We start from the raw sequence: 24,021 nt of genomic DNA on the forward strand, positions 1-24,021 counted from the left end.
TCCACAGAGAAGGTTCTGTAGCGAGGCGGACCCAGAAGTGGTGGGGCTGGAAGGGTGAACAGGAGATGGAGATGCGTTGAAAGATTTTCACTCCAGGCTTCAGTTAAAATTTGGATGAAGAAACAATCACTAATGATGCACAGACAGAGTACTAAAGATGTCTTCTTCAAGCAGAGGATAAGAGCTTGTGCACAGTTTTGATGGTTATGGAATGCCACAGCTAGGATACAAGCCAGCTACAACTGAGGTGGGTTTCTCTCATGAATTCACTTCAACCTGAATTAGATCTTACCCACTCCACATCTCCCCCTTAGTGCTTTGATACCCCACAGCCTGCAAAACCATGGTCACTTAAGTTTGGATGTGGGTGAAGAACTGTGCTGTGTGGCCTTTACTCTGTTGTTATTGGAAGTAAGTAAATATTAGTTAATGTCATTAGCCTAGGAAATATGCAGTCTCCACACTGCAACTCTCCCACTCTTTGGACTTAGGAGTATCTGAGCAGGGATATTTAGGGGCACCAGCCTCTCAGTACAGTCTGTTCTCTGCTCCTATGTGGATCTTGCCAGCTGCCTGTCCTAGTCCAAGAAATGGGAGTACAAGTGCTCCTTTTAGCTCTGACCCTATTCCCAGCCACAGCTGCAGCAAGCTTCGAACCGTGAGATTATCTCCTTTCGATCTTGGTGGGCTTGGTAGAAGGGGCTGTCATTGAAGGGTGTGGTGATCAAATGCTGCATCATTTAGCAGTGTAGAGATGAGTGGCCTTTTTCTCAGGGCAGGCTGAGCAGAAGCAGTTCCTACTGTGTTCAGTGAGAGCTGTGAGTGTTCAGCACCACTGCAGATAAGGGCCGTGGTGCAGGACTAACACCGAAAAGCTACATAAGCAATATATATATATTTTTTTGTGTGTGTGTGTGTAGTTTTTTTTTTCTTCTCTTCATCTAGTGTCTTGCTAGTGATGGACTGAAATATGGTTGTGGTGATGATGGGGTTCAAGTCTTATGTCTCAGTCTTTGAGTCTTTGTCCTCATTTTCACACAGTCTAATTGCTCCTGTTGTACTTGCAATCCTGCACTGGGCAGCTTGATTCTGGCTGATGTAAGGGTAGTTGCAAGCATATGATAGGAACCCACTGTTTTTCGTGGAGCATGATACTTCTTTCTGGAGTGGGAAGGGAGCTGCCCTACAGTTCCTTTACTGCAGGCCTCAAGACCTCTCTAATCTATGGTCTACATCTTCATGAGTACAGCAGAGATGGATTCTGACCTGTCTGCCTACCTAACTCTGAATTATCTTTGAAATGCTTCCTTCTTTCTTCTAGTCACTATGTGGTGGTGTTCCCTGCTGTCATTCACCATTCCCGAGAAGAGAAGCTCTGTGTCCACCTCAGGTCTTTACCTGAGGCTGTCCACCTGACTGTCACCTTGGAGATGGAAGCCCAAAATCACACACTAGTGGAACAGAATGTGGAGAAGCCAGGCACTTTTGAGTGCATCAGCTTCCAGGTGAGTGTAGCTGTGATAGCTGGTTTGGCAGAGAATGCTCTTGCCTTCACCTCAGACAGAAGCCCAGCACGTCTCCAGGAACACTATCCTTCACTGCCTTGACATATTGACATCAGTAGGGGTCTGTGCAAACAAGATAAGTGTATTCCCTTACCCGTGCAAAGCAAAATGTGGCTGTGTCCTGTAATCTAGCAAAGTCAGAAATCCTTTCCTGTGCAGATGAGAACTTGGTCTTTTCATCTTTATTAGACCATTTTATCCTACTGAAAACGTGTTGGAAAAATGTCTTTCTGTTTTCTTATCCATGATTTTCCATGCAAATGTTTGTATATCGTAGAGCAAGCCGTTGCCTATGCAATACTTTTCATTCTTATTTCCTCAGAGGTCTGACCCTCCAGCTGAGAGAGTGGTTCTGCTCTCAAGCTTTATTTGTAGTGCAAGATGTTGTTGCAGCCTGCATAGATATTGACCCAGCTTCAACTGTGTTGGATTAGTGTTGGTGCAGAACCCATAATGAACTGGATTTCACCTAGGCACTCTGGATATTTCCTGGGCATCCTGAGCATCTTTCTTGCTGTAGTTAGCTAAGCTAGCCATACTGAGACTATTACATGAGACTACATGACTACAGAAGCTTTAGCTACATCTTTGGAGAGCCATGGAGATGTGCCTGACATTAAGACTCTCCAAACTTTTGTCTTCATCAGCACTGTGCTAAATCTCTGAGTCATTCTTGCAGGCTTTTATGCACGCCAATGCCCCACTAGCCTTTCAGATTCAGCACTACTCAAGAAGAAATTGTAGTCACTTCTGATTCTTACATCAACCCAGACAATCATTAACTAAATTTTCAGTGCCAAGCCTTAGGAGGGAGCCAGTCTAGGAAAGTGTGCAGTTAGCAAAGAAGTACCTTTCTCCAGGTGAGATGAATGTCTGGGTGATAGCTGGCCTCTGGGTGATGAAGTTCATTACATCATTTGGCAGAATTGTTTTCTGAAGTAGAGCTATGCTTCAGCTGTTTGCAGTGATCCTTGCTACTTATATATCGAATCTCTTAATATCTGATACTGAGATGTCCACAGTTTTCATTTTACCAGTACCTCATTTCCCTTTGCTATCTTGGCCCAGGTCTGACTTTCTTACGGTTTTCCTTGGTTTGATCAAAAATCTTTAATTTCTGTGAGTGGAAGAATCACGTCAGATGCATCACTCTTACATTCATGAATCAGAGACAGAAGGTGACAGCTTCTTCTCCTTATAATGTCAACTGGATAAGAAACAGGGTCATGCAGTGGAGTTTGGACTCTAAAGTTGGGGGGGTGTTTAACAGTGATTCTGTCTCTCACATTTAGGATAAAATTCAAGCAGCCTGATAAATTTGTTTTCTATTTCCTTATCCGAACCAATCCAGATCCCAGAGTTCATTCCCAAGAAAACGGACGATTCCACTTCACATGTAAGACTCACCTTTCTCTGCTACCTTTCTTACAAACCAAAGATCTTCAGCCTCTCCTATGCCAAAGCAATGTTAAATGGTAGAAATACAGTATGGAGAAAATAGCTGAAAGGAGAGAGAAATATGGAAAAAGGCAAACACAACAAGGAGAAAGGGAGAGAAGGAGAAAGAGGATTCTGGGAACCATAGACAAGAATATGACTAAGGAAAGGAATAAAATAAGTCAAAGAAGGGGAATGGAGAAGAGGAAAATTGAAGGGGATGATAAAGGAGATTTTATTTTTGAATGCTGTTTTGGGAATATAGCAACAAGCATTGGAGCAAAGGAAGGTTCAGTCTCCCAGCATTATCCCAATTTACTAAGAGGGGTGCCTCCCTTTCCCCATCAAGTTGCTTACAGCCTCAGGCACTTTTAAATTTTTCATCTGACAGACAGAGGAGGTGGGTTTTATGCATGCCCTGATCCACAGCGGGGACAGTGTGCTTTTTGAAGGTCGCAAGAAAGTTCTGGTAAAGCCGAAGAAGGATGTAATTCTGGTAGAGACAGACAAGGCCTTCTACAAACCTGGAGAAACAGGTAAGGCAAAGAGGCGGCATACTGAAATATAGAAGGAATGGTCAGGGTAGCAGCCACATCTGAGATGAATATTTCATGAAGTGCAGCAAGCTAAGCCCATTGCAACTGGAAGAAAGCAAATTTTTGTTAGCAGGCATTTCCAGGAATGATGTGAGTCAGGATGCACTCCTATGAGCCATGCTGCACCAATTGCCCAGCATGCTGCTCTTTGGTCTTGTTTGAGTAAAGTGTCTCAAATAAGGCCTAAAATAAATGCCAGGACACTGGGCAATCTCCTCATTTTTTGAAGACTGTTGCTTGTGTTTGAGGAACATGATAGAATCATTGCATAAACAATGGCTTGAGTGTGCTTGAGCTGAACAAAGAGATAAAGTCCTTGCTACACAGATATCACCATATAAATAGACTGCATGCAGACAGAACCCACGGTTTTACCTATCAGAACAATCTTTGCAGGTAGAGGCAATGAGTTTCTACAGTCTTCCACTGTGCATAAATCTCCCACATAAAGTAAATTTGTGTTTGAAGAAGGTTGTTTGAGGAAAGAGCTGAATACCTCTGAGCAAAGACAGAAAAAGACACTGGAGCACAAAACAAGGATAAGCAGACTTATGCAAGGGTGTATTGCAGCCAAAACATTTTACTATTCTCTTCTTTTCCTCTGCAGTCAAGTTTCGAATTGTTAACCTTGATGATGACCTTAACGTCATTAAAAATAGTGTGAGTATCACCCTGTGCTTTCAACAAGAAGGAGCCTCAACATGATTCCTTTCTCCCTGCATGCCCATTAAACCACAAAAACGAGTGATTTCTTAAAGGAAACCGCTCATCTATTAGTGTCTTGGAGAAAGGCTGCAGTAAAAGCTAGTATAGAGAGAGGAGACCTGTTGTGGAGTTGTGGATAGGGCAGAATTTTCTGACCAAGGGCCCATGCCAGATAGTGTTACTAATACTGAGCTACATGAATGCCATTTTGCTCTGTACATGTACAGCACTGAAGTTCTCTCTCTCTCTCTCTCTTTTCTTTTTTACAGTACTCCCAGATATGGCTGGAGGTAACTGATAAAGTCCTGACACCTGACTGTGGGGAGATCTCTGTCTCTTCTCCTATGCCTTTTCAGTCCTGGACTGAACTGTGCCATAAATATATCCACGGAAATAAGACAGCTAAAGTGTTTTCTCCGTGGCCAGCCAGGACACAGCTGAGCTAGAGATAGAGCAGTAGTGCACCTTTGTCCAACATCTTACCTACACAGAACACAAAGGACAAGGCAAAGTGCTCCATAGATGAAACAGATGCTTCTCCTTCCAATGGTGTTCTAGTATTATTTCCCTGGTAGCTTTAATATCCTTTGCAGGCTTCACACATTCCCTAGAAGAATAAAGCTGGGGGGGGCAGGGAGGAGGAGAGGGACACATGGAAATGAACCTCCCCTGATGCTCTGGCATCGTCTCTACTTGGGCAAGGGTGAGCCCTGGTAGTGTCTTCTGCACTCACTTTGTGCCTGAGTGTGGCTGGACCTACCAGGTACCCCCTTGGTGGCTCTGCATGTTCTTTTTCAAACAGGATCCTGAACATAATCGTATTGCTGAGTGGCAGAATGTGAAGTCAAAACACGGCATCGTGGATTTGTCCTTTCCCCTGGCCTCTGAAGCAGCCATTGGGCAGTATACCATCTCAGTGAGAGGCAGGATTGAAAAAAGGTTCAGAGTTGAAGAATATGGTGAGACTTGGGAGAGAGAAAGAATGGAGAAGCAGCTTGAGTAGATGGAGAAAAGAGCAGGGTGATCTGACCATGCTCATCAGATCCTATGTCCTGGGAAAACAGGCTGGGGACATGTGGGCTGTGTACACATCTCATATTGGGTTGATTTTTCTGCAGGTGTGTAGGGTGCAATGGTGAAGTTGTGGTCTGACATCTTGTTCTAGCTGTAGCTGGGTCCTGTGATGAGCATTTTCTGCTGCTCATTGTCACCCTCTTCTAGGCTAAATTTACTGTGTGCTCTGTCAGCTTCCATAATGGGAACTGGCAGCATGCCTTATCCCAGTTCAGTTGTGGTAATGTGGTTTAGGAGAAAACTCTGTGCTGTTTGAAATGATTATGCTTGTCTGAGTGCCAGTAGAAAGCAGCTGCAAATAGAAGGAGGTGGGAACAAAGGCAGTAACCTTTATTACACCATGATGATAGGCAACTGGGACACTATTGTCTTCATTCTTTCTGAACTGCAACTATAACGGAACTTCCAATCACTGCCATGCTCACTATAGCCGTATCCTTCCCCCTTCAATGCCTCTATCTGCAGAATTGATGAAATTTGAAATGAAGCTTGAACACCCTCCTTTCATTACTACAGTGGATGAGGAATTTGAGGTGAAAGTCTGTGGCAAGTGAGTACATGATTCCATTGGGATCTCTGTCCTTTGGCTCCATAGTCACTTCTAGATTGTTGATAGCAGAGAAGTGGCATTCAGGTATGATGTTCTCTCATTACCCAATGGCTGGGAAGCAGAACTGTGGAACTTGCTTCTTTTTGTACTTGGTCATTTATTGTGTGGCTGAAGGACACTAAGGATTCTGGGAAAAGGGGGCAGTTGGGATGATAGCCTGAGGAGGTGAAGTGACATCAAGAGAGAAGCTTGAAGTTCCTGACCTAACAAGGTACAGAGTTCTTCCAGGCTTCACATCCTGCTGGTTAGGGAGATGGCCTGCTCTCCTTGTTTATTCTTTCTGCTCAATTGGCTCATCTTCAGGTGGATGTTTCTCTCCTTCAACACAGATATACCTATGGAAAGCCCATTCAGGGGAATATAAGTGTTTCTTTTATTCTGAGTTCACATTCTGAAGATGAAACTTCAAATTCTTCTGAGAAGAAGGAGCACAGTAGCTCGGTAGGTGGCTAAACAGAAGGGTGGAAAATAATACCTGCTGTACATTTAATCTGCCTGGATGCACCTCTGGTATGCATTAATCTGCTTAGCCAGGTATCTTCCCACTTGATAGACCTAATCAGACCATTTATTCCTCTTCTGAGACTCTACTGCTCCAGTTAACTTTTCTGACTGTCATAGTATCGTATCTAGTGCATAGTGTCATATCTAATGCAGTATTTCAAAAGAGGGTGCAAGCTCTGTATAAGCAGGGATGGCCAGTACCTTTCCCAAGGGTATCATATTGTATAGAATCAGATCACTGGTCCATTCAGTCATGTTCTCTCACCAATGAATAAGGATATCAGTGCATCAGTTGTTCTCTGTGGCTTACTGTTTGCTGCAGTAACCACACAGTTTATGCATCATTTTAAGCTTGTTAGTGTCCTGGCTGAGACTGTATCTAGTACTGGCTACACTTTCAGAACATTTGTATTCATTACATTTTTGTGGTTAAGCCCCAAGTTTTTTCTCAGATACTTTAGATGCATCTCATGGGTTTCTGCAGAAGTAGGTTTTTGACCTTGCAAAAGTATTTGGAAAAGCTTTTTTTAGGATCATGTAGCATCTGCCAGAAAAGGCTTCTTCTCTCTCTGTTCATATAAGTTTCTCCAGACGAACAAGAATGGCTGTGCTACTTTTACAATGAAGACACAGACTCTGGAATTAACTGAACATGACAGCTATATATCTGTGAAAGGAGCGATAGAGGAAGACGGAACAGGTAGTGGAGGGCATGGGAAAAGCTCCTGTCTTTGCAGTCAATTTCTTCTCTCTCTCTCTCTCTCTTTATTTGTATATACATATATATGTATATATACATATGCATTTGTTTCTGGCCTCTCTGTGGCAATTAAATTCCTTTTGGAAATATAGTTTGAGAGTTCCCTAGTCTTCTGTCCTGACAATGTTCTAGTATCTCCCCCTCTTCTATGTATTCTTTCTACATTTCCTAATTATCTCCCACTCCAACTCAAATAGCAGGAAGAGGTAATTTTAGTGTTTGCCTGTGCGCTTATGTATCTCTCAGAGAGCTGCAACAAACCATCACAGTCCAGTTAATTGTGTATAATTCTATTGTTTGGAATCCCAGGCTACTCCCTTTTTGCTTGCCCCAACTCTAACTACAAGGAAGCAAGTTTTCAGCTTTAGTGTCAATGTGTGCATAGCTCTGTTTAAACTGCTGTCTACTATTCCAAAACAAGACAATGTAAGTGTGGTCCTTCAGGCCATTTTTAGGAGGACCTCATGTGTAACTGTCTGTAAGTAAGCAGTCTTCTAGTTTCTCTTAATCTCCCATGAAGAGAAATGGGACCCATGTACTATGATGTATCCTGTTGTGAACTGGAAAGCTCAAACTGGTGGAATTGTACTTGAAAAGTATGTCTCCTCAAAAAGTGTCTCTCCTCAATTTGTATGCTCTAAATAGTGGAGAAGGATCTTCTCATTTTATGCTTCCTTAAGAGCACTACTAGTTTTTGACAGATTTCTCATCTCTCCATCCAGGAATAATGACTAATAAAACGGCTAAAATTCCTATTGTTACGAGAATGAAGTCTGTAGAGTTTATCGATCTCCACCCGTTCTACAAACGTGGACTACCATACACAGGGAAGGTAATACACTTTGGTCCCTGCTCTGCTGAGAATACATTATAGGTCTAACCTTCTGTTAGCAGAAAATAGTGTTGTCCAGGAAAGTAAACAATGACATACTGATATCCCACAACTGTGAATGAAACTTCCTTGAGGAGAAAATTCTTCTTCTCCCCTTAACCATAACTTCTGTGGACAGGAATTCTGTGGACAGCTGCTGTCTCTGAAGGCTTCTGCCAAGATTAGTTCCTGCAACTTGTCTGTGTGATTGAAGGCATATGGGATATGGGGTGGGGGTTGGAAAATGATTTAGACAGCTGTTCAAATGCTCATGCCATCTAAAGCCTTCTATATCAATTCATTGGCAGTCATTCCTGACCCAGGTACCTGAAGAGTGCTGTATTAGGATGAGAAACACTTCCACCTAGGCCAGTGCTAATCCCAGCACGGGGGAGAGCATAGAACAGGAGGAGTTAAGTAGCTGTATACAAGACTGTTTCTGATCTTCAGGGGGTCTGCAGCATTGTTCAAGAAACATCTCAGAATCCACAGAAATTACTTTTTTTTTTTTTCCTCAGCATGGGTATGCCATTTGGTTGTACTTTTGTTTTGTTTTGTTTTGTTTTTTTCCTGAGTCTGAACTGCTACACACCGTTGTCTTGTGTATTTATTCAATTTTTACTTGGATTCACAACATCTGAAAGCTGAAAAGACTTAGGAACCCCAATGATAGAACAAATTGGTATTAAGCACTGGCATTTTAACTTTGTCTCCAGGAAATGAGTCATTTTATATCTCCCAGGATGCCATGCTCTAGGAGTGTGGCAGAAGAGGGCATTAACTTCGTTCCTTGCTTTGCAGTTATATTGCCACAGTGGTGACTCTCCTCTGATAAATGAAACAGTCTACCTGACAGTTGACATCAATGATGAGGAGATCCAGCTGTCATTCCTTACAGATGAAAAAGGGGAAGTCCACTTCTCACTGGATACCACCAGCTGGAACAGCACTATGGTTTCTTTGAAGGTGAGCATGGGCCACATAGAAAGGAGAATAAAGTAAGCAGAGAATGAGGAATGGGACCAGACCAGGTCTGGAAGTACTTGTCTTCTGATCCTCCTAACTTATACTTGAAAATTTTTGTTGCTAGTCTGGTAGTACACCCACTATCTGCATTCTAGCAACTGCCATTGAATTCATGCCCAAGCAACATGATCTCCTATTGTCATCCATTCATAGAATCATAGAATCATAGAATCATAGAATGCTTAGGGTTGGAAGGGACCTCTAGAGATCATCTAGTCCAACCCCCCTGCATACGCAGGGACACCTAGAGCACGTGGCACAGGACTGCATCCAAGCGGGTTTTGAAGATCTCCAGAGAAGGAGACTCTACAACCTCTCTGGGCAGCCTGTTCCAGTGCTCTGTCACCCTCACTGTTAAGAAATTTTTCCTTAAGTTCCTATGGAATTTTTGATGTTTCAGTTTCCGGCCATTTCCTCTAGTCCTATCAGTGGCCACCACTGAAAAGAGACCATCCCCGTCCTCTGCACTCCCTCCCTTGAGGTATTTATATACACTGATTAGATCCCCTCTCAGCCTTCTCTTCTCCAGGCTGAACAGGCCCAGCTCCCTCAGCCTCTCCTCATAGGGCAGATGTTCCAGGCCCCTGATCATCCTTGTAGCCCTGCGCTGGACTCTCTCCAGCAGCTCCACATCCCTCTTGTACTGTGGAGCCCAGAACTGGACACAGTACTCCAGATGCGGCCTCACCAGGGCTGAGTAGAGGGGCAGGATCACCTCTCTCGACCTGCTAGAGATGCTCTTCTTAATGCACCCCAGGATCCCATTGGCCTTCTTGGCCACGAGGGCACACTGCTGCCTCATGGTCAACTTATCATCCACCATGACGCCCAGGTCTTTCTCTGCAGAGCTGCTCTCCACAAGGTCAGTCCCCAGCCTGTACTGGTGTCTGGGGTTATTTCTCCTCAGGTGCAGGACCTTGCACTTGGCCTTGTTGAATTGCATGAGGTTTTTCACCGCCCAGTTGTCCAGTCTGTCCAGGTACCTCTGGATGGCAGCACAGCCCTCTGGGGTATCGGCTACTCCTCCCAGTTTCATGTCATCAGCAAACTTGCTGAGGGAGCACTCTGTGCCTTCATCCAGGTCATTGATGAATAAATTGAACAGGACTGGACCAAGGACTGACCCCTGGGGGACCCCACTAGCCACAGGCCTCCAACTAGACTCTGCACCGCTGATCACCACTCTCTGGGCCCTGCCATCCAGCCAGTTCCTAATCCATCTCACTGTCCACTCATCTATCCCACACTTCCGGAGCTTGCCCAGGAGGATGTTGTGAGGGACGGTGTCAAAAGCCTTGGTGAAGTCGAGATAGACGACATTCACCGCTCTCCCCTCGTCTATCCAGCTGGTCATTTCATCATAGAAGGCTATCAGGTTAGTCAGGCAAGATTTCCCCTTGGTGAATCCATGCTGACTACTCTTGAGCACCTTCTTGTCCTCCATGTGCCTGGAGACAACGGCCAGTATGAGCCGTTCCATCACTTTTCCGGGGACGGAGGTGAGGCTGACTGGCCTGTAGTTGCCTGGGTCCTCCTTCTTGCCTTTTTTGAAGACTGGCGTGACATTGGCCTTCTTCCAGTCTTCCAGCACCTCCCCCGTTCTCCAGGATCTTTCAAAGATGATGGAGAGCGGCTTAGCTATGGCATCTGCCAGCTCCCGCAGCACTCTGGGGTGCATCCCATCAGGGCCCATGGATTTGTGGGTATCGAGGTTCCTTAGGTGCTCTCTGACCCAATCTTCCTCTACCCAGGGCAAGTCTTCCTCTCCACCAGCTTCTTCTCTTGTCTCTAGGGCCTGGGGCTCTAAAGGGCTGCCCTTGGTAAACACCGAAGCAAAGAAGGCATTGAGCAACTCTGCTTTTTCTGTGTTATTTGTAACCAAGGTGCCCATCCCGTCCTCCAGCGGACCCACGTTTTCCCTGATCTTCCTTTTGCTGTTAATGTATTTGAAGAAATTTTTTTTGTTATTTTTAACGTCCCTTGCCAGCTTGCCTTCCAGACGTGCCTTAGCTTTCCTTGTTGCATCTCTGCACTCCCTAACTACGTTCCTGTATTTCTCCCAGGGGGCCTGTCCTTTTTTCCACATTCTGTATACCGCTGCCTTCTGCTTGAGCATTGCCACAAGCTCCCGGCTCATCCACGCAGGTCGCCTGCCCCCTCTGCCTCCCTTCCTACACACAGGGATGCACTGTTGCTGGACGTGGAGGAAGCGCCGCTTGAAAACTAACCAGCTCTCTTGGGCCCCTCTTCCTTCTAGAGCACTAGCCCATGGGATTCTACCGAGGAGGTCTCTGAAGAGGCTAAAGTTGGCCCTCCTGAAGTCCATCGTCGCAAGGCTACTTACAGCCCTGCCTCCTCCTCGTTGAATCCTGAACTCCACCAACTCATGGTCACTGCAGCCGAGGCTACCCCCCACCTTCACATCTCCTACTAGGCCCTCCCTATTTGATAGCACGAGGTCCAGTAGCCCACCTCTCCTTGTCGGCTCCTCCACAACCTGCGTCAAAAAGTTATTGTCGACGCTCTGCAGGAACCTCCAGGACTGCTTATGCCTGGCTGTGTTGTCCTCCCAGTTGATGTCAGGGTAGTTGAAGTCCCCCATGAGAACCAGGGCCTGTGACCGTGAGGCAACATCCAGCTGCCTATAGAAGGCCTCATCAACCTCCTCGTCTTGGTCAGGTGACCTGTAGCAGACACCCACCACAGTGTCTCCCACATTAGCCTGCCCTCTAATCCTTACCCACAAGCTCTCAACTCGCTCATCCTCGACTCCCAGGTCGACCATTCCCCAGCGACCATTCCCCGAGCGACCATTCCCCACAGACTGTAACAGGTGCTCCAGCTGTTTTCATCAGAGACTCAATACTATCCAGAAAGGTTGTCCTTATTTTGAGTTGGGTTAGATTTTATGATTAGAGGATCTGTAATCTGGGATGTAGTTTCCCATCCACAGAAAGCGTGGGAATAGGCTCCAGTGCTTGTTCCCAGGCCCATGGCTATTGTCCACAGAGCCCTGAAGTCACTGCAGAGAAGTAGAACTTCACTGTGCAAAAGCTTATTTGCCTATTGCTCATCTTCAGGGCATCCGACCAGAAGTACAGATTGAAAATATGGGTGCTGTTTACCTGATAGAGGTTTGAAGTCTGGTGTGGGGTGTGTTTCCATGGAAAAAGAGCAGAGACAAAATGGGATTAGGGATGAATTTACTAGATTTAGACTTTTGCTAAAGCTTCAGTAGAGAAAGTATTATTGCCTTTAAAGTACTATTTAAACAAAATAACTTTTTAAACATATAGATATATATTCTGCCTAGTAAATCTGGTAATAACTTAGCCTTTTCAGCAAATGCAAAGTATGCAAGCTCCCTTGTCGCTTGATACTGATGGTTTAGTTATGCTTTTATGTTTTGAAGGGTACCTACTTTATTGCAAATGATACTGAGAAGAATCATTTCGACTCAAGCAAAAAAATTGAGGAAAGCTTATACTGGTTGAAACCTTTCTACTCTGAGAGCAACAGCTTTCTGGAGATCCAGGACAGGAATGACATATTTCTTTGTGATCAAGAGCAGGAAGTCCAGGTGGATTATATCCTTGACCACAATAAACTCAGCTCTGAAGTAGATGATGTGGATTTCTACTACTTGGTGAGCATAGAAGACAGCTGAATCTGAGGACAGGATTATTCTCATTGATGTTTTATCCTTTTGACAATAGCTCACAGATACTCGTAAAGGGTAAACAACTCCCAGTTCAGTGGAAGTCAGTTTGTGAGTTCTGTTCTGTCCCTGTCTTGACTTTCTTTTTCCCATCTCCTTATCCTTCTATTTTCCAGCTGCCTTGTCTTGTTAGGAATGCCATGAGTTAAATTTGGATGACAGATGGCTACCATTCACCCTAGTTTCTAGTATGTTCACATAGGCAACACTGGAGGACTGGTCTGCTTTCGGCCCCCAGGTGTGCCCCTGACTTCCATCTGGGTGGACTCAGAGAATATTTCTGGGGCAGCTGCACTTCCCTGTCCTGTATCTGTCCAGAAAAGAGCCTGAAGTTGCCCAGGGTCTAGATGCACACCAGGGATACATAACCATGTGTTGATGAAGCCCACTTTCAAAGAGAGAAGTCTAAAGGAAGAGAGTATCTATAACCTAGTTGAGAGGTTATGAGCATCTGGGTTGCTGAATTGGGCTCTTGTTTGTAAGAGCAAAAAGTATGGTACCTTCTAAGCTGAAGATCATGCTTCTGAGGCACTTAAACTAGCTGTAGACTCAGATATGTCTTTGGCTTTGTAAGTGGATGCTACTTATTGCCTTACAGTTACTTCTCAGGTCCCTTCCCAGCTGTGCTATCACCATCTCTGGCTAGAGAGTTCTTTATGTCATGTCCTGCCAAGTGACAACATCTGTCACAAGCTTCCTTATTTCTTCTCATGTTTCTTGCCCATTCATTGTGCTTGCAGAACTCATATCCTTGAATGACTCTTCTCCTTTCTCTTTAGGTGATAGCAAAAGGCAAGATCCTTTTCAGTGGAGAGAAGCAGGTGCCAATTCTCCAGCACGAGAGTAAGTAGAACGGAAGTACACTGTAACACATCTCAGAAGTGTGATTGCTATCCAGTGAAAAGGTCTGCAAGTGTTATTCTTATCCAGAGGCAGGAGCTATTGAATTCTTGTGTGTGGTCCACCTCATTAGATCACCACAGTCTTTACTCAAATCATCTCAGGAGCCATCTGTGCAAATGTCCCTCTCCTGTCTAATTAATTACCCTGATGACTTGACTGCTGGTTTGTACATTTTAGAATGTATAAAATTTATTGTAGTTTGCCTGCTTGTCTAAGGTACAAGAGTAAAGAGGAACACTTTTATCAACTTTGAGCCAAAGAGGTGTCCAGTGTCCTGGGGTTATTGTTAATCTGTGACAGTGCTTGTTTGGTCTATTCTTATCTGCAGGTAGAAATTACTGAATTCCCTCTTTTGATTCCTCTTGAGTGTCCTGCCCCAGAGAGATGATTCTGTATGCTGTAGACTGTAAGGAATGCTTACTCTCTCCTCTTCCCTACTGTTATGTTATGCAGATTTAAAAGGTTCCTTCTCATTGATTTTGACTATTGGTTATGACTTTCTGCCGGACATCAAGCTTCTAGTATATACAATATTCTCAGATGGAGAAGTTGTAGCCGATGCACAAGGGTTTGAAGTGGCCAAGTGCCTCAGACACAAGGTGAATGGGAATATAAAACACAGTGAATGTGAAGAAAGAGTATGATAACATTTTAGATAAGACCTGCCCAACCTTATCCTCAGCCAATAAGTGTAACCTGGACACATGCCAAGTCAGATACCCAGTAATCTCCTTCCTTCATAAATTCCTAGTCCTGCCCTCCCTGTAGCTGAGTGACAGTCTTCTCCCAGGAGTAGATCAGGCAGGCACCTTGAGCTCTGATGAATTATTTTTACACACTATCTGTAATGCAAAGGGGAACCCTATCTGTCTATGTACCTGTGGTAGCCCTGGATTTCATAGATGGGGCAGTATCATGGTAGGGGAATTCTGGCTGGGCTGTATGCATAGTAATCCCAATTACCTTCCCACTGGCTTTTCATTAAGGGGCTGTTTCAGCATCTTAACATTTTTCTCCACCTTACTTTCTGACTTTACCTCAGACTTTCCCTCATAAATACCTATGAGTTTCAGCCTTCCACTCCCCAGTGTTAAGCCCCTGATCTTGTCTCATTTTGTAGGTGACACTGAACTTTTCACAGAAGGAGGAAGTCCCAAGGTCAGAAGTTACTCTGAACCTCAAGGCTGCACCAGGATCCCTGTGCTCTGTCCAAGCTGTTGACAGGAGCGTACTCCTTTTGGAGAACCATACCCTTACAGCAATGACTGTAAGTGCAACTTGCCATGACTCATCGCCTATTGTCTGCCTGCCTTCTGTCTCCCTTGGCAGGAGGCTCCTGACAGGAGAAAGGCCACAATCTATACCAGGACAATGCTGCAGTGTTAAGTGGCTACCCTGGTATTTTCCCAGTCCTTTGCCACCTCTGGGCAGTTATGTGGTGCTCATGTTTGTAGTGTATCTGTCCTGCACTATGTGCCTCTGCCTGGAGAGAGGTGAGTGCTGCAGGACACTGCATGGGTGGGTGGAGACAGCAGCTTTAAAGAGTTGCTGTTTCTCTCTGCACTGAGACAGACTCCTTAATGGTATCCTTCATATCCACAGGCCCCTCTGCTCTCCTGTCTTTCATAGGGCAGTAAAGCCAACTCTTGAAAAGTGATTTTTGTCCTAGTAAAGTCTTTCTGCCCCTCTGCCCCAAACACTTCTGCATTATGTTATGTATATATCTATATATATAAAATATCTATATATATTAGATACATATAGATATAGCTATAGCTATAGATATATGTATATATCTATGTATATATTATATGTATATTATGTATATATTATATGTATATTATGTATATATTATATCTATGATCTACAGATCAGGTTGAGCACCTGAATAATTGCTTTAGGAAATTCTTTAGGAAAGAGTAGCCAGAAAGGACTGAACGCACTGTGTCCCCAAGGGGCATACAGTGGTTGGTGAAAAGTGATAGGATCTTGTTGCCATGCAGGTGCATACTGTTAATCCAGAGGGGTTCATTGCATTGAACATCCTTGTATTTCATAGGCCCTTCAGCTTAAATTTAAGACATTTTAGTTAAAATAAAAATATTGCAAGAATTCAAAATCCTGACACAGTTCCAAAATGTGTTCCACAGATAATATGTATGCATATGTCTCACATGAAACTTCTTAAATCTTCTAACAACAGATAAAAGGAGCACTTATTAAATAAGTAAATGTGTTCAGACTGAATCATGTGTGCTAACCTAATCTTTCACTACACAATTAAGAGGCTGAACTGACAGACTGAAGTCCACAGAATAAAAGCTTCTCATCTATGTCCACGCTTTTGGTGTTAAGTTCTTTAGCATAAACTGGGCTGGTATTAACTCCTTCAACTGTAAAGCTTTCTAAGGTATGACTGAAAATTTATGAAGTGTAGTAGATGTCTACAATTCAAATTACTCACCCATACCCATGCTTGTTGGCCAGTTCCTTATAATGACCTCTGTTTTTCCATTGCAGCTGTATAAAAAGTTTTTTGATGACAACTTTATAATTGGAACACGAGGGTTTCCTTATCACTTGGAAGACTTTGAGGCATACCCTTGCCTGAATCTGCAATCCGACCCTCAAAAGAAAAAGATCTCGATGGCAGCACCCTGGTACCAAAGTGATGCTGATGTCTTTAATCTATTTAAGGTGAGTCTCTACACATGTAACAAGGTTTTTCTGAGCCAGTAGCTGTAAGCATGCCATCCTGAATATTTACAAGAATTTCCTCTCGGCAAACTTCAGCTACCATAACTCCCTGCTACAAGTCCTTTCTGCCTTGTTCTTCTCCAGTGCAGCCACACTTGTTTGAGCACTCTGTGGAAAGATGGAATTTCTGAGTAAATATAGTGCAAACTCCTTGATTAGAGAAAGACTTGCCATGAGTCTGAAGTATAAACTCTTAGTTTAAGTAAGTTTTTAAGTAAGTTTTTAGAATAAGTTTTATGTATAAACTCTTAGTTTGGGCTATAGTGTCTACAGAGGGTGGCTGGCAAGAATGCCCCAGTAAGACTGGAGCACCTTACTTTAATTGATTTCTGTTTGGTTTTATTATATTGTAAACTTCTTCAGTCTGTGTTTCATTGAGTCTGCTCTTACTTCTCCAATGGTTTTAATAAAAAGCCCTTCACACAACTTGGTTTTATAGCCAACTGTCAAGATTAATGACAAAATAGCCAATACACTACCAGTCATGATAGCTATAAAAAAAAGTAACAGCCCAGTTGCAAACTTAATCCAACCAGTGCTGGTCCAGACAGGATGCTGCTTAAAGAGCCATACATAATTAAAAACACTTAAAAATATTAGAAAGGGTAGCAATACTCTGAAAGCAACCCCGAATGGATTCTGACTTGCACAGGCTTCTCAGGCTGATGGGACTCTGCCTTACAAGTACCCTGTCACAGATCCTGTAGCTTCCTCTACAAAGGCACGATACTCTGGTGTCTTATAGGTTCTCACTCCTAGAATAAGTTGGATGCTGGAGATCTCTGAAGGAAATTCCAGTGTATCTGTATTTTTTATTATTTAACTTGTGGCAGATGACTGTGCCTCAAAAAGCAAGTCCAAGTCTGCAGGTGCGTACATCCTCCACAACAGGGTGAAAGCCTGTATCCTCCATGAAAGGTTGTGATGCTTTAGGAAAGTAAAAGAGTTCTCAGTGATGAGCAGACTATAAAATCACAGCAAAGTCTGTGCATAGGACCAAATGCATTCTTTCTGTGATGATGAATTCTCTCCTCAGGGCACACATGAGAGTGTGTTCAGCTGAATATTTCTATCCTTAGGAAGCACAGATTTTCATTCAAATGAAAGTAGAATCCAAATAAAGTAGTAACTGAGTTTCTCATCAGTTTTCTAAGTCAGCACTGTGTAGTAACTTGTATAAGAATGCATAGTTTTCTGTGACCAACGTCAGATCTCTCTGTTCTAAATTTGTGCATATATTTAACCTTTTTTTTTCCTAAGTCGTTCATGAGAGGTATGGCATCTGACTCTAACAATGAGGTTAGAGTCATGCATCAGGTGTATGAGGAACAGAAGTGGCTGGAATTTACTTTTATGACAGATAAGAATTGGCCCTGATATTCATCAGAAATTGATTTCTACTCCTCACACACTGCTGAGTCTGAGCATGTGAATCTGTATGTATACAAAAAAACAGCACTTTTAAAAGTTTCTTTTGCACCAGACCACTGATTAATACTTGGTATTGTGATATTTTTTCAACATTCCTTGTTCCTTTCTATTCATCATTGATTTATTCCCTTCACTGTTTTCCCAGCTATTGCGCATGAAAATATTAACCAACACGAAAATCAAGAAACCAGTTCACTGTATGCAACCAGGCTTTACGAAAAAGATGTATTATAGCAGAGGAAATATTGTGAGTAAGTAAGAGATATGGTCATCTCTTTGCCTGAGGTGGCCATTCTGCAGCTGAAATAGCTGACTTCCATCGCGCTGTATTTCTTGTTTGTGTGTATGTAAAAGGAAGGCAATCTTTGTCCAGTTCAAAGTTCTCATTTTATAAATTGTAGATCAATACCCTAGCCTCTGTGCATCATTGGCTGTCCCTGCGCTGTTCAGTCTCCCTACAAAATGTAGTATGCTCTGCTACTGCCTTTATAGGTCACTTTAAGAAATACACTTCCATTTGAATATGTTGCTTCTTAGATCCAGAACAAACTTGATGGATATGTCAAAACTGAGCCTCACACTAAGCTTCATCTAATTCTGTCTCCCCAAAGACACAGACTCTGTGTGAGACTCTCACTGAAAAGCTAATCTTGAAGACTCTTCTTTTATGGCACAAAGCATTTATTTTTCTCACATTGCCTATAAATGAAAGAATTAATTTCACCTGTAACTACATATGCTATTTTTTGATATATCGTTTCATTTCTGCAGATGTTACTGCTTTTCATGATGGCCATGTGCCTCACCCTGATAATACAGAGAAGCCGAAACCACGGACATATTTCCCAGAGACCTGGATTTGGGATCTAGTCTCAGTTGGGTGAGTAAAAGCCTCTGGCTTCTACCATAGAGAGATTCCTGGAGACTTCTGAACATTTTTGAGAAAATGCTTCTCTCTCTTTTCCTTCTATAGTGAGGAAGGGAAAGCATCACTCCAAGTAATTGTACCTGACACAATTACTGAATGGAACGCCAACACCTTCTGTGTTGCTGAGAGTGGCTTTGGGCTATCTCCTCTGACCTTTCTAACAGTGTTCAAGCCTTTCTTTGTGGATCTGACACTGCCATACTCTGTGGTCCAAGGAGAGACCTTCAGTCTAAAAGCTACTGTCTTCAACTACCTGAAGACTTGTATACAGGCAAGTATTCCCCCAGTCACCAATCTGTCATATAAAGAGATTGAGCCCAAAGACAACTGTGAGCTTCTAAGGAACCCTTGATATTTGCATCTGGTCCAGAAAGCAGTTTCACACTTCATGACCCATGGAGTTGGCTCCTTTGGACAGTGCCTCATACTAACGCTATACCAATGTGTTTTTATACTCCACCACACTCAGGTACACACCACCCTCACGGAGACTTCAGAACTAAAGGTGGTTCCCTGTTCAGACTGCCAGTTCACCAGCTGTCTCTGTGCCAATGAGGCAAAAACCTTTGTGTGGAATGTGACAGCTACCAAACTGGGTGAGTTTGGACAAAGTTGGACAAAAGGATACATGGCAGTTAGGGAGTTAGGGAGCGGGGGTAAAATTTGCCTGCCTCTGTGTGTCTGTTCCCCTTTCCTGCATATCCAGATCTCTGCTGCAACTGCTTAGCAATACACCTGTGTGTTCCCTGCAGGCAAAGTGAATGTCACTGTGAACAGTGTGGCACAAGATGCACACAACCAGTGTGATAATAGGATTACTGTGACACCTTTGCGAGGAGAAATGGACACAGTGATAAAACTCCTACTTGTCAAGGTTAGTTGAACCTTGGGGTGGAGAATACTTGAGGACAATGGATTGTCCCCCAAGGCAGTTAGCAAGATGTTAAGAGGAAGCTTAGCCCCTCCATCAGCAGACAGGCCTGCTGATGGAGGCTTACTTGCTTTTCTGTCTTCCCTATCTGACTATCATTTTTTCAAATGCAGCCAGGAGGTGTCCTTCAAGAGAACACACAGAACGCCTTTCTTTGTGCTACAGGTATGTGACATAAATCTTTAACTGCAGTCCATCATGAAAGAAGGGTGGAAGTGGCAAGAAGACTGCAAATACTCACAGGTGGAGGGGATTGGTCAGAGGGGTTGCACTATTGGCACCAAACTTGCTTTAGTTATATATAGACTATAGTTTTTATTTATGTCTGTCTTTTACTTCTCAAATACTCCCGCACTTAAGCATTTGTTTGCAGGCCTTGGACCGCTACGTTTCAGTGTCACACTGTGCCATAGTAATTGAGCCATAGAAGGGTCTCCTTGAGGTATTACTCATGTGTGTGATAGGAATAAATTTATGAGTTTTTGTCTTCCTTAGAGAACACAGTCTCTCATGAATTCTCCCTGACTCTGCCTGAAGAAGTATTGGAAGGATCTGGCAGAGCCACTTTGTCTGTGATTGGTAAGAAAGATTTTCCCTATTCTTGGGCTTCTGTGGCAACAGTTTTCACAATATTTTGGCTTTAATGTTGCATCAACCCAATTTCTCCACTATATAAAATCTGATGGGCATGATATGGGCCTCTGAAATTTATATTAAATCATCTTTTTCACAAGTTATTCCTCTAATGAGGATTGATGCTGAGTAATATCCAAGTGGCTAGAGAAGGTAAAAAACGGGGTATCTTCTTTGATGATTGTCACTGCCATCCACCTAATGGAACCAAAAGCTTCCCTCCTGGTTTCCATCTAGTTTGCTTCTATAATGCTTTCTCTCCTTAATACTATCTCAGAAATGATGGTTCTCTTAATCTTCTTCAGATTTCTTCAAGCAACACATTCCTACCCTAACCCCAGAATTATGCAGTCTTCCTTTTAGGTGCTGGACTGATACAGGAATGGTTAGAAGAAATCCAGGGCAGAGATTATAAATCACCCCAGTTTCATGAATAGTGGTCTTTTTTTTCCAGATCTCATAGTGTTTAATATTGTTTAATTGTCCTTTTGTTTAATATTGCTGAATGTCTGTGCTTTTCCTTTCTCTCACCTCCTCTCATCCCCATCTCAAACTTAAGGGGATATCATGGGCCCAGCACTTCAAAACTTAGATCAGCTACTTCAGATGCCTTTTGGCTGTGGGGAACAGAACATGGTTAAGTTTGCACCAAACATCTTTATACTCCAGTACTTGAAGAAGATAAAACACTTGGTGCCAGAAATTGAAGATAAAGCACTGAAATTCCTGAAAACAGGTAAATATCGTCCTTTCCACCTGAAAAAAGAAGGTGCTATAAATCATAAGTAGAACGCACTGGCAGAGATGTCAAAGAGGAAGGTATCACAAAGAATGACAGAATTGTGTATCAAGGAGGGAAAATCATGTTTTTGTATTTGGAGGACTTCTATCTATTTATTGAGGCCTTAAGTCTCCTTTTCTGAAAAGGGGTGTGGACGATTAAAAATTTCTGCTATAACTGGCTTCTGACTTGGCTTGTTCCCTTGTCAGAGGCAGAGAGAAATCTCTTGTTTTCAAGGCATCAGCTGAAGTTAATTGGAATAAAGTGTGATCCTTAGGGAAGAGGAATTTGGTAACTTGGTGTTTCTTTATGTTTTAGCACATGAACTTCGGAGCATGTCAGTTCTGTCCGAATAGATTCTGCATTTGATATAGCGCTAATGCCTGTGTCTCATTTTGCAATACACTTTATTCCAGCAGGCACTTTATCCGGCTACTCTGCTTGTGTAGAAGCTGTCTCCACACAGAACATGACAGTTGGCAGTTTTCTGTCTTCCTCTTTTTCTTTCCTGTACCACGAGTGGACAGAAAGGAACCTATTGAAATGAATATTAGCAGCAGGATGGCAAAAGTGAACAGGGAGACCATGTAGAAGGAGGAGGAAAACAGATACAGACAGCATTTTGCCTCAGAGCTTATAGACAGATCCATCTCAATTTCTGTGTGTCCCATATAAAGCATTTTCCTGATTTCCAACACCACCAGAACTACTGGAAAAAAATAAACAGGATTTCAAATTTGTCCTCCGTAGGAAAAACCTTCCTCCTCACCCTTACAGTTCTTTTTATTCACAGCAAGGTGCCAATGAGGGTTCCCGAGGTAACTGAGAGACATGAAATGACTGAGCATAACCATTCTGTAAAACCACTAGGACACTCACGTAATGGCTCTAGCAATGCAAAGCAATGATGTAGTGCACTTTAGTGGTGCTGCGCAACTGTTCCTTGTTAATCTGTTGCTGTGGGATGCATTATAGGATCTGGTGAAGTCTCTTTCTGTGGAGCCTTCTTCCCACAGTAAAGATACAGCTTGAGAAGCTACAGCCCTTCATATATATACTGCATTGTGCCTCTGTACCCATCTTCATAGGCTACCAGCGTCAGCTGCTTTACAAACATCATGACGGCTCCTACAGTGCTTTTGGGAAGGCTGACACCCAGGGCAACACATGGTGAGTGACGAGAGTGGGTATTTTCATCCCAAACTTATTGTACTTGCTGTTTCTATTCCTGACTGTGACATGGGATTCCTCTGTGCTCTGTCCACAGGCTGACAGCTTTTGTAGCTAGGTCATTTGGACAGGCCAGTTCTCACATTTACATCAATAAGCATCATGTGGAAGATGCTCTCCTCTGGCTGCAGAAGCACCAGCTGCCCAGTGGCTGCTTCCAGAGTGTAGGAAAGCTCTTCAACAATGACTTGAAGGTATGACTCCTGGCCACAGTGGAAGGTGTGTCAGGAACACAATGCGTGGAGAGTGCTGCTCCCTCAGGTTCTTCCACTGTGCACAGTAACAGAGAGCAGTGTCTCCATGGCTCAGCACAGCCGAGGCAGCTTCCTTGAGCAGAATGAAAGAGCATGGCCTAAAACAACAGGCCTTTTGTCTATGTCAAATTTTAATATCTGCCAGATCTTCTTCAAGATCTCTCTAGCCGAATAGGACCATGGCCAACTGTGACATGGTACATTAGGCGCACAGGAAGAAACAACTTTATTTTCCAGTGTTTGTCTAGCATACACTCTCAGGATTCTATTCTTATGCCTTATCACCCAGAATACAGACCCTCCAGGTCTGTTTATGTGCTCTACCATGACATTATCTGAAGTCATAATAATCTCTCCACTTCCAGAGAGGTGTTGATCATGGCCCATCTAGTATGGCTTATCCTTGAGCATGGTACCCCCAAAATGATGCCTGCAATCTAGCTGGAAATGCAATAAACTCTTGCTCTGGTGCTCAGGTACAAACAATTTGCATAAAGTATAGTAATATTTCAGTTCACTGTCCTTGTAAAAGTAAGAATAATCCAGGTTGATCAGATTGCAAATATACCCCTTTTAAACAGACATTAAGCTTATGAAATAAAACAGGTCGATATTTCAGTAAAGTAAAAGACAACTTTTTTTTTTTCCTTAAAATTTGGAAGCATTGCAAAGTAAAACCAGAATCCACATGTAGATCACTCCCCCTTCTTTAACTTTCACTCTTTCCTCAGCTCAGAGCTCCTGTCTGAACACAATTGTTTTGGAACAGGTTTTGGTCCTCCATTAGACTCAGGGAAATCTCCACTATTATGTGTGAATAGTGCCTCACAGCATTTCAGCTCCAATTCTCTCTCATTTAAGACACTGCCTCATTTAAGACAGACTGTCTCATGTCTGAGCTTGCAAGTGGGATCCCCTGAGAATAAATATCGTTTGGTGGGTGAAGAGGCTCCTTGGAACCTGTTTACCCAGGTTAACTTGTGGCTTCTCACATTCAGCTGATTTGTATATAAATTTACATTTTCTTGTGTGTAATTCTATATCATAAAAGCTTTAATAAAGTTTCTAATTGCAATGTCTTTAATAAAATACACAGATTAACACAGTCCCTCATGCCCTTCTATGAGCAGGTAAGTTGAGGCTGTATGCAAAGAGCCCTGAGACTGCCTGTGAGATCAAGCTTTCGTGATAGTCAGACAGTGAGTCTCGAGTATTTTCCTGTAATCCCCACATGCCCAAGAATGGCCAGTGGTAAGGTACTGTACTTTCTCAGGTAGTACTTCACTTTGGTAGTTTTAGTGACTATA

General features: G+C 43.2%; 1 protein-coding gene across 1 annotated transcript in view; it reads left to right on the forward strand.

Annotated features, from left to right (window-relative positions):
* Nucleotides 1-533: 533 nt before the first annotated feature.
* LOC104570740 (alpha-2-macroglobulin-like protein 1) overlaps nt 534-24,021 on the forward strand; it is a 36,259-nt gene continuing 12,771 nt past the window's right edge. The window contains exons 1-27 of the mRNA XM_088531351.1: nt 534-658; nt 1,322-1,505; nt 2,917-2,961; nt 3,394-3,538; nt 4,206-4,258; nt 4,573-4,593; nt 5,106-5,262; nt 5,843-5,927; nt 6,317-6,428; nt 7,083-7,191; nt 7,974-8,083; nt 8,924-9,088; nt 12,561-12,794; nt 13,646-13,709; nt 14,223-14,368; nt 14,890-15,036; nt 16,290-16,466; nt 18,103-18,208; nt 18,729-18,837; nt 18,931-19,156; nt 19,355-19,481; nt 19,638-19,759; nt 19,930-19,981; nt 20,312-20,395; nt 21,009-21,185; nt 22,319-22,400; nt 22,498-22,654. Of these exons, the coding sequence (XP_088387477.1) occupies nt 591-658; nt 1,322-1,505; nt 2,917-2,961; nt 3,394-3,538; nt 4,206-4,258; nt 4,573-4,593; nt 5,106-5,262; nt 5,843-5,927; nt 6,317-6,428; nt 7,083-7,191; nt 7,974-8,083; nt 8,924-9,088; nt 12,561-12,794; nt 13,646-13,709; nt 14,223-14,368; nt 14,890-15,036; nt 16,290-16,466; nt 18,103-18,208; nt 18,729-18,837; nt 18,931-19,156; nt 19,355-19,481; nt 19,638-19,759; nt 19,930-19,981; nt 20,312-20,395; nt 21,009-21,185; nt 22,319-22,400; nt 22,498-22,654 (3,264 nt within the window). The 5' untranslated portion in view covers nt 534-590. The remainder of the gene's footprint in view (nt 659-1,321; nt 1,506-2,916; nt 2,962-3,393; nt 3,539-4,205; nt 4,259-4,572; nt 4,594-5,105; nt 5,263-5,842; nt 5,928-6,316; nt 6,429-7,082; nt 7,192-7,973; nt 8,084-8,923; nt 9,089-12,560; nt 12,795-13,645; nt 13,710-14,222; nt 14,369-14,889; nt 15,037-16,289; nt 16,467-18,102; nt 18,209-18,728; nt 18,838-18,930; nt 19,157-19,354; nt 19,482-19,637; nt 19,760-19,929; nt 19,982-20,311; nt 20,396-21,008; nt 21,186-22,318; nt 22,401-22,497; nt 22,655-24,021) is intronic.

The sequence above is a fragment of the Tinamus guttatus genome, unplaced genomic scaffold (genome assembly GCF_059628265.1).
Source record: "Tinamus guttatus ecotype Peru unplaced genomic scaffold, ASM5962826v1 Tinamus_guttatus_pri_ptg000408l, whole genome shotgun sequence".
NCBI classification, from domain to species: Eukaryota; Metazoa; Chordata; class Aves; order Tinamiformes; family Tinamidae; genus Tinamus; species Tinamus guttatus.